This window comes from Protopterus annectens, chromosome 9.part0 (genome assembly GCF_019279795.1).
Source record: "Protopterus annectens isolate FY-2018-M chromosome 9.part0, PAN1.0, whole genome shotgun sequence".
Taxonomy (NCBI): domain Eukaryota; kingdom Metazoa; phylum Chordata; order Ceratodontiformes; family Protopteridae; genus Protopterus; species Protopterus annectens.
The window spans coordinates 413,815,939-413,826,958 of NC_056743.1; the positions used below are offsets into that span (position 1 = coordinate 413,815,939).

Below are 11,020 nucleotides of genomic sequence, written 5' to 3' on the forward strand. Positions count from 1 at the left end.
TCATCAGACAAATTACAAATCTGCTCCCATTTTCTGTCCTAACAAGGGGGAATAACATAGCTTAAATTGGCAAGTTATTAATGTTACCTGATTTCCAATACAGTTAACAAGTGTTCATTATAAAAATTTCATACACTTTAAAATTAGCTTTCCTTTTACATGTAACAAAAGCCAATCCTATAAATATCCAGCTTCTTCAGTAGAAGGAAATTCTAATGCATTAAATACAAACAATTTATTAGCAAACCTTTTCTGAACTAGCTCAAAGAAAATGACTTTCAGCAAATATGTATACACAGAAAGCTGAATCATATTCCTGGGGGCACATAACAGTTTTCTATAAAATGGTGGATCTCTGCAACTATGGCCATAAATTAGTTCCATTTGCTTCAAAGCCCTGTTATGGACATATATTGTAAACTGCTCTTTTAAGACAGTGACAGCTATCATAATGCCCAAATCTTTAGAACGCTCAATTTATTCATTATTTAGTAGCAGAGGAATTTCAAGCCTGCCATTATAACCATTGCTTGGCATTTTTCAATAAAGAATTTAAACCCGTTCCTTTAAACCAAGAACTAATGCTGTCCAGATTAATATTCTGCAGTTCTATGACAGGATGCAGCCATAATTCCTAGTTTAGCATTACCTACAGACTTCAGTTTCCAACACCTTTTAATTTTATTTTCTAAGGGCAACGTATAAAGAAATATTAAAACAGAACCAATCCCTGGTGAACTCCCACACACAAATTCACTCAGTCAAAAGAGTTACCTAACTTGTCACTCATTTTGGTTCTAATATCAAGCGACGAGTTTACCTACCTTACAATATATGGATTAACATAATAATTTTAAGGTTTTAATTCCATAATGAAAAAAAATATCAAAAGCTGTGGCACAATTAGAGTGCACAATAAGTCTGGCATTACCCCCACACTGGCGCTGACCAGGTTTGTAACTTCAGTAAAAGGCTTGCTATCACAGAACAGTAACCTGTAATCTATTAAATCATCTGTCTTTTGTGCATATACAATAACTGCTCAGTTCAGTTTGCTTAACTGGATACGGACGTGATGATTTCCCCGTAGCATAACTGCTGGAAGTGTGTGATTACATGGTAGGTATACAAGCATTTAATTTCCATCTGTGGCAAAACCATGAAACAAACCAATACCACCCCGCTTACACACTAAAATGCAAGAAGTGGTACATCCACACAGCTTCTCTGTCACAAGGGCAGTTCATTGCACATTTCATGGATTCCCACTGTCTGTCTACTTTCAGTAGAAAGTACAGAAAGTAGACTGGCACAAATAAAAAAAAAGGTACCCAAATTTCTCATTAGGAAGACCTAACAATTATGATGGGCAGTGCTAAGTATATAGATGACTTTTGTCAGCTTACAACAAGACAAAAGAAAACTTATCTGGACCACAACAATTACTTCTTAATGCACACAGAACTTCTTTCTTTAATATATGTCATACCATCACACAATTGTTCTGCTCAAAAATGTGCATTTCAAGACGCACAGCAATTCTATCAGAGACACTTTTTTTCAGTAATATATACACAGAATAAATACGAATACTGACGTTTTACAAGAATACGTGAAAACGTGGCAAATGTTAGTGTAACGAAAAAAAAATCTCCATAATCCAGAAGGCAGCTGGGAGGAGGTGTATGATCCAAAGGCGTAAACTTAAGGGTTAAAACAACTTTTCTTGAGTTATGAAGATCAATATTACCCATCGCCTTCTGGTGGTAAACATAATGTTTTCAAACAAACCTGGAACTTAAACGTATAACTGCGACTCGATTAAAATCGGCAGCATTTGACTTCTTCAAGCTATCACCAGACTTTTTGTTATAAACAGAACCTTCACTATTTACAAACATGGGCCATGAATAAGCCAGGGACTCGAGTTCTTACCGTCACCTTATATAAGCCGCAAGTTTATGTAAACAAACCACTTACCGAATCCACTGCTTGCTGCAGGAAAGCCGTGAGTCTGCTGAGCATGCTGGCCACTAAACTGAGGGCTCCCGCTGGACAGCTGTCCTAACTTAACTCCTTCTCCAGCCAGGACAGAGATACTGTGGTTTCAGCTGCCCACTCCTCCTTTGGTTTAGTTTTGTAAGGCGCACGGTGGCGTGGCTAGCGTTGGAGGCGTGGAGACTATAAAAACTCGTGTCTTACCTAACAGTTTCCTTATTTAACTATCTGTATAGTGAATACTCAAAAGATAGAAACACTGCCATGGTAAGTGTTGTCGCTCACTGTACTATCCCCGTCAGATATGGACAGTGTCCCCCGAATGACCAAATGGTGATTATTAGTAGTTGCCATCAACATCTCCGCACCAGAATGCAGAGAAAATGCCAAATAAATCAGAGCCACTTTTACATAATAGTACAACCGATTTAGAAAATTGACAAAGAAAGAATACATTAAGTGATAAGCGTTTTATGTATTAAAATAAGTTTGTAAGTATAATGAATGCCACTATTTGTTGATAATAATCCACATTTTTTGTCCAAGTATCACAGATTGTAGGATGGGGAGTTCAACGTTTTTGAGCCAGAATTAGGGACAGTTGAGCAGTATGGTATTAGCAGACAAATAAAATGTTTTATTGCAGGTATTTAGTTGTTCCACTGTGCATCATTTCTACTACCTCTCAACTGTTCCCGATTTTGGTTCAAAAATATTTGATTACTCTCCGTTTCTTAAAGATGTGTTTCTTAATAGCATCCCCACACTCCTGCTATAAGTGGACAGAGGTATGTGCTATTAATTAATAAGTTGCCTGTGTTTTGGCATGATGTATCTACTTTTGAAGCATCAACCGTTCCAGGTTTTGCTTCTTTTGTGCCGTGTCCCTTGTAAAATTTTCACTTTTCTGGAAAACCTCTGAGACTTGTATTCAGTCAATAATGTTAGACATTACAATTTATTCTTATTGTTCTGAAAATGCATGTCGATTCCAAATATGATCCATTAACCTTTTATGTGCAATCGAGTGATGTTTTTAAAATGCCCCTGATTTTGGGTCTTTGTACCATCTTTAATTTTGGTTTTGTTAAGAATTCCTATTAAAATACCTATTTTTTTCATGTCTGCAGTTTGAGAAGTATGAGGGTAGGGTTTCTACCAGTGGTCACAAGGTGCTTGCTTCCTGTTGACCTGACATAGTATTGGGAACACTGGGAGACCACTGATAAGTATAATTTTGGCAGTTGGAGGCTGGAGCTGCCTGATACTACATACAGTAAGGTGCTTCAGAGAAAGCGCTGGTTAAGTAGTATTCCATTTCTCGTAATTATTATAAAAAAAATCTCATTATGCAAAGGAGCCATTCCGGAATATTCTGTTCTTCTTTCCTTCTCTGTCTGCTGCTTACACTATGAATCTTTCTTCTATTGGTACTGTGGGAAGGGCCTTCTCTAAAGGTGTAAGTTGAACAGGTGTCAGGGGGAGGCTGGGGTGGTGGATATAGCTGATAGCTAATAGGTTCATAGGTTTATACTAGGCTATCTGCCCTAAGGCATTTATAAGCCTAGCCCAAATTTTTGTGGCTTACGCCACCCCTTATATGAAAAAATACTGTGCCCATTAGTTTGTTGTGCCTCTGTCCCGCAGTGACACAGAGATGATTCCCGGGGTAAACCTACGATCTCCCATCCACAGGTCTAGATTTCTCTTGAACAGAGTCAGCGAGGTGCTCTGCCTCACATGGACCGGGATTTTATTCCACAGCATAGGGAGTCTCTGAGTGATAAATCTATCCCTCCAGCACATCCTATTTATATCCGTGCTAAGGTTTAAGTCGCTTGCTCTAGTGGTTTTGGTGGATTTGGATTTTTTGAGGTGGAGCATGTCCATTAATTCCGGGTTGGACATGGCCTTGCATGTCAGGCACATGTCACCTCTGAGCAGACGGTATGCGACTGAATAGAGCTGGAGTTTCTTCAATCTGGCAGCATATGACAGATTTTGGAGTCCCTTTATCCTTTTGGTGAGGAACTTTTGGGGTCTCTCCAATTGCTGCAGATGTCGGGTGAGATACATCCCGAATGGGGCATTGTACTCGATCATTAGTCTGATAAGTGAAGAGTACAGGGGAACAATAACCTCACTAGATCTGGATGTGAATCCCTTCATGATCAGGTGGGCAATGTAGAAGGTCTTTCTAACCACTTTAGCAGTGTGAATGTCAAAAGAAAGGCCACTGTCAACCTGGGTCCCCAGGTCCCTGATAACCTCTTCTGTGCTTAGTGGATTGCCACCTATATGGTAGCTTGGGGTTACCTTGTTTTTCCCGAAGGGTATGACTATACATTTTTTGGCGTTTAACTTCAGGCCATGGCTCTGGCACCAGCTATCTGTTTCCGTGAGTCCCTTCTGAAGGATATCCGTGTCTGATGCACTTTCCACTATGGCGCCCAGTTTGCAGTCGTCTGCAAACTTTGTCAACCAAAGTCCTCCTATGTTGGCCTGTACTTCTGAGAAGTAGATGCCAAACAATAGGGGGCCAAGGACCGAGCCCTGTGGGACACCACTTGTGACCGGCTTGGAGTCTGACACAGCGCCAGCAACTCTAACCCTGTGGGTTCTGTCCTTAAGCCAGTTTGCAACCCATCTTGTGACATATGGGTTTACATTTAAGCTGGTAAGTTTTTCTACAATACCCGAGTGGGGTATTGTGTCGAAAGCCTTTGCAAGGTCAAGGTAGGCTGTATGGACTGCCTTTCCCTCATCAATGGCCTTGGTGACTGTTTCGAAGAAAGGCATGATCTTCCCTTGACAAAGCCAAACTGGGTCGGGTCCAATGTCTGCAAGTCCCCTATATCTTCATCTTGGGATGAAAATTTGATTTTCCTTACAGTAGATGTGCAAGATTTATTTTCAAGTATACCGGCACATATTGGACTTGAATATTTTTGTAACAGTATGACCCAATACTCAGGTTGTAGCTGGGATAGGATTAATTTAATCATGGATATGATGGGGCTGGTCCTTGATCACAATTACATCTTCCATTCGGGCGAATATTTCAAACAAATCCGTGGAGTGGCAATGGGGGCCTCTTGTGCCCCCATTTTCGCTAATTTGGTTATGCTCGAGTGGGAGAATATGTTCATTTTTCCCAGTGAATACTATTCATACATAGGATTATACACTAGGTTTCTGGACGACATGTTAATTTTATGGAAAGGTCCGGAGGAGAAGATACCTGAGTTTATAAAGTATCTCAACAAAACCACGGATTTTCTCAAATTTACTTACCAGTGTGATAAAGTTGGAATTGCATATTTGGATACATGGATTAGTACTACAGGACAGGGGTTTGTGTCTAGAATCTACAGAAAACCTACGTTTTCAAACGATTATATACACTTTAACAGTTGCCACCCTGCTCATATATTTCGCAATGTAGTGAAAGGCCAATGCATACGTGTAGCCAGAATGTCGTCTACTAAGGAGGTTATGCATAGAGAATTGGATGTAGTATCAAAATTATTCCTGAATAGAGGATACCCTAAATACATGTTGAACAACATTATTGCATATGTTAAGAAAGAATGGGGTATCAAATATGTACCCTTGTTGGGTACAGGCAGTACGGTGTGTACTATTGGCCAACCAGAGAGAGACAATAGAGTATGTATCATAAGATTCAATCCATATACCAACATTGTGATAGAAATTTTGAAGAAACATTGGGATTTAATTTCAACTTCTGTACCTATTGGAGACATAATAGGTAAGAAACCTACTATAGTATACAAGACAGGAAATAATATAAAAAGAATGATTGAGACAAAGAAAAAAGTACACATAGGCAACAGTAAGAAGGGTACTATGAGTTGTGGTACATGTAGTCAATGTAAATATATTAATACCAATGTTAAGATTAGGCTTAAGAATATTATGAAATCTGTAGTATATCCCAAGAAAGGTAATTGCAACACACAGCGTATTGTGTATATAGCTGTGTGTGTTAAATGCTTTGCTTACTACATAGGAAAGACTGAGAGGAAATTCAAAATGCGTATCTATGAGCACCTGCATAGAATTAGGAAAGGAGACTCTAAGAATGCATTAAGCAGACATATAATAGAAAAGGGTAGTGAACATACTTTTAACTTTGCAATCATAGATCAGGTCGAGGTAACTGATAAGGGAGGCAACTGGAAAACGTACTTGGCCTGGTTGGAAAGTAAATGGCAGATCTGTTTAGACGCCACATCTCCACCGGGGATAAATGATCATATAAGTATCAAACCCTTTTTAGCTTTAGAATAGTAATAATTTATCAGAGTAATAATGTATTAGTTCAATATTTATATATATATTTACATTTTATATTTTACAATGAATTTTATGAATTTATATTAGGTAGATTTTTAAAGGAGAACTATGTAATCAAAAAGATTTATGCACTGAAACATATGCACTTTAGTACAAGTACATATAAATTGAATATACATGTTTTTAGTGTAGTTTTCAAACAAATGATTTTATTTACATTTATTATTATTATTATTTTTATTTTTAGTAAAATGAATATTTTATGTACAAAAGTAATGGTGCAAACTTGTTTTTATTGTATAATAATGAAATTTGGCGCCAAAATTGTTTTAAAAGGAAGTGGTACATGAAGGTAAATGGTTCTGAAGAAATCTGGTGTTGCAGATGAAAGCGCTTAACCATTACAACTAGATGTGTGTTGTGTTGCTGGCACTTTTCTATTAAAGCTGTGTGACGAAAAGAAAAAAGGTCTACTTTTTGTATTCATTCACTGCTCGAGTCCAGGGGATCTGCACAGGCCATTTGGTGCTATTGTTCATTCCCCTATATCTTTGTTTATGAGCTCCATTATGATCCTCTCCATAGCTTTGCAGACTAGACTTGTTAAGCTTATGGGGCGGTAATTACCAGGGTCCGTAGAGGCGCCGCCTTTGTGGAGTGGGACCACAGTTGCCGTACGCCACTCCTTGGGCACGTATCCTGTGGTAAGGCTGAGATTAAACAGCTGCCTTATGTGCGGGTTTAATTCCTCATTTAGCTCGTGTAGCACACAGCCGGGGACACCATCCGGTCCCATTGATGCTGTGTTTTTAGCTTTAGAGAGAGCAGCTTTCACCTGCGCATTTGAGATGTCCGGGAGGCTACACTCGGCTGGGATAGTTATCTCTCCTTTAGGGGAGAGGGGTGAAGTTTGCACTGAACCTGTCTGCCAGTATGTTGGCAATGTCTGTGGGTTCAGTGATTTTGTATCATTTTGGACTAATTCTGAGCATATCTGGGAGTTTCCACCCAGGTTCCTAACATAGCTGAAAAAGGCCTTATGATTGTCCTTTGAATCCATGGCAATTTTTCTCTCAAAATTGGCCTTAGTTGATTTTATGAGTGCTCGTATTTTTTTACTAATAATGATCAGGGGTGACTTCCCTTTTATGGATTTTGTTCTATCATGTAATAGCTTTCTCCTCTTATTGTAAAGTTTGTTAATGGCTGGGGTCCACCAGACTGGACGTTTGCCCTTTGTGGAAAGAGTCTTGGTTTTATTTGGGATTGCCTGATCCATGCAGTCCTGGAGGTGTTCATAGAAGGCATTTGTAAGGGCTTCCGCAGCTTGGGTTGTGGTTTCCACTGGCTCAGGGGCCTTGAAGGATACCACACCAGTCTTGAGTAGTGTGAAGTTTGCTTTAGAAGTTCTTCACTATGGTCTTTTTGTTTGGGGTGGGGGGATGTGGATTTCCAGTGAGATTAGTTTATGATCAGATCTCACCAATGAGGGATATACTTCGGTGTGGAGCATTTTGTCCCCATGTTTGTGACAATGAGATCTAGTATATTTTCTCCTCTCGTGGGAACAGTGACTAGCTGTTCCATGGCATTTGAATTTATGAACTCCAGGAACCGTTGGGCTAGAAAGTTAGGGCTTGAGTAATGTTCCCAGTCTATATTCGGGTAGTTGAAGTCACCCAATATGATGGTGTTTGGAGATACATTTATACCCTCCAGTGTCTTCAGGAAGGCTGTGTGGGGTTCCTGAGTTTGAGAGGGTGGCCTGTAGCATGCTACAATTTGTAGAGTAGTTTTGCCTATGGTTAGTTGCACCTGGATGGTTTCCGAGGCGTGCGTTGCCACCAACCTGGAGGTGTGGGTATCCTTTATGAATATGGATACACCCTCCTTTTGTGGTGTGGTCCGGGTTTTGGGGCGGAACGCATGATATGAGGTAAAACCTAATAGTGCCGGGTGCTCTCAGGAGCCTTGAACCAGGTTTCAGTTACAGCACAGACATCGATGTTCTCCATACTGAGAAGGGCCTCGAGTGCGTGCATTTTGAGATTTAGACTTCTGGCATTGAGCAGCATTACCCTCAGTTTCTTCCCATTTTTGTTTTCTAGGGTGGTAGGTTTAGAATTTGAGCCTTGCCTAAAAAAGGCACTATGGGGTGGCAAGAGCCTTAGCCAATATCCGGAATCCCAGGGGTGACAGGTGCAGGCCGTCCCTTGCGAAGCAGCGTGGCTTGTCAAGCATGTCATCCCAGGCAGACAGACACTGGATCCCCTTTGAATGACACCAGACATTAAGCCAATTGTTAAAGCTGATCATCTTGTCTCTATATTGTGGCATCATTCTTGGTGAAGGAAGGATACTGCTCAGGGTTAGGGTCATACCTGCCTGGGCTACATAATCAGAGAGCTCCTCTGTGTCTCTTTTCATGTAGTCCAGGGAGGTACGTCTCAGGTCGTTCACACCAGCATGGACAATGACTGTGTCATATTTGTACTTACCGTGGAGTGACCCGAGTGCTTGTGTTATGTGGCGGATTCTAGCGCCCGATAGGCAGCTTACTGTGACCCTCTCCTTGTTCAGCCTGGTGAGTGGGACGTCAGTGTGTCTGACTATGGAGTCACCTATGACAAGTATGTTTGGTGTTGTATTTGGCCTTAAGGGCTGTGACTGCTTTGCACACTGCTTTTGTGGTTTATGTGTTGCTTGTGGGGTGTCTTGAGGTAGCAGTTGTTTGGGTGTCTGCTTTGGAGGCCTCTGCTGTTTAGGTAAATTTTTACTCAGAGCCTCCAGTATGTCTTTGTGTGTTTATGTGTTTGATTCAGTGGAGTGGTAGCATTATGTGAGGCTGGTTTTGTGGTGTGTGTAGTTGCCTTCTCCTCCTGTCTGGTCTTGCCAGTCCTGAGTTGAGAGAGCTCAGCCTCCAGTTTGGCTAAATAGCTGCATCTCTCAAGTATTTGTGTTATGTGGGAGGAGGAGAGGGTTGTCTGTGTACATGAGGCAGTTATAACATTGCCTCAAGATTCCCAGATTCACCAGCTGGACCGGAGAGAAGATTGACAACTGACCTTTGGACATGCTAGAATAATATTGGGAATTCCTTAATTGAAAACAAGGGCCAGTGGGGAGTGAGGGTGTAGTGTTTTTAATTTTTAGTGCTGACTTATATAATTGCTTTAGTGAGCAAGTGCCAGGTAACTTGAGTGCAATGTGTTACAAGTAACTAAATGCAAAAACGACAAACAGTAACTTTCTTTCAAGTGAAACAAGGAAATAAGTACAGTAAGCAATGCAGATATCACTAGTGATCCACAGAAGCGCTGAGAAGTTGCGTATTAGGTGGAATTAGCTTCCAGGGAAATAACAAGCAAACAAACAACAAGCATATAAACAAAGCTAGATTCAGCAGGCCTGGATCTAGTCTATGCTAGAGCAAACAAGGTGAACCAATTTCAGTAAGATACAGTTCAAATATTCAGGCACTATAAACCTTTAACCAGAAATTCCCAGCTCAGAAGGGCAGAGTCCAGCCTCTTCTCCCACAAGAGTGCAGACCACGAACCTTCTTAATGTAAAATAACTGGCCTGAAGCCCAAGTGCCTAAACCAGAACTAATACACTTGGACACTGGGCTCTCAATCAGCAGTTCCCAACTTAGAAGGATGAAAGCTACCTGTCCTGCCACCACAGTGCTTGCCACAAACCTTCCTAATGTAAAACAACTGGTCTGAAGCCCAAGTGCTTAATCCAAAAGACTTGAATGATAGCTACACTTTAATCAAGTTACAACCAAGCAGTAATAAATACCATTGAATACTTTAGAGAATGTCTGGATTAGTGCTCAAGTTACACAAACAAAGCTAGATCCAGCAGGCCCGAATCCAGTCTATGCCACAGCAAACAAGGCACCAACTTCAGTAAGAAACAGTTCAGATATGCATGCACTATAAGCCTTTAACCAGAAATTCCCAGCTCAGAAGGGCAGAGTCCAGCCTCTCCTCCCACAAGAGTGCAGACCACGAACCCTCTTAATGTAAAATAACTGTCTTGAAAGCCCAAGTGCTTAAACCAGAATTAATACACTTTTAGAATAACAGACACTGAGCCCTCAATCAGCAGTTCTCAACCTAGAAGGATGTAAGCTACCTGTTCTGCCACAACAGTGCAGACCACAAACCCTCTCAGTGCAAAACAACTAACTGGTCCGAAGCCCAAGTGTTTAAACCAAAAGGCTTAGAATGAGTTACACCAAGCAGTAATAAATACAATTGATTATTTTAAGATGATGCAAAAGTAAAAAGAAGTAGGTAAAAACACAAGTACAGTAAAAGCAGATGAAAATTTTTTTTTTTTTTTTTTTCTGAACAAGTGCTGAGATCAAAGAAACAGATTTGAGTGCTGAAACTAGAAAACTGGCTAGTTATAAGAAAAAAAAAACAAGCTAGAAGGCTTCCCTCAAACACAGAAGGGCTTGGGGGCTCAGAAGCCTACAAATAGTCTGTACCACTTAACAAGAAAGGCAGGAAATAAGCTTAATTATTTATTTATTTTTTTTTCTATTTCCCAGATGCTCTCTTTGTACACAGTAGGAGTGCCTGAAATCAGAATATGATCTCACTGCACTCAGTTGAGTGAGCAAATGAGATGGGCCCAGAGGCAGGCTGAGGGGCGGGCAGTTTCAATGCCAGAGCAGAATAACTTCAGT

General features: G+C 40.6%; 1 protein-coding gene across 1 annotated transcript in view; it reads right to left on the minus strand.

Moving 5' to 3' along the window:
• Positions 1-2,166, minus strand: part of FHIP2B (FHF complex subunit HOOK interacting protein 2B) — a 1,026,346-nt gene extending 1,024,180 nt beyond the window's left edge. Inside the window, exon 1 of the mRNA XM_044082952.1 lies at positions 1,981-2,166. Coding sequence (XP_043938887.1) covers positions 1,981-2,025 — 45 coding nt within the window. The 5' untranslated portion in view covers positions 2,026-2,166. The remainder of the gene's footprint in view (positions 1-1,980) is intronic.
• Between the last annotated feature and the right edge of the window lie 8,854 nt (positions 2,167-11,020).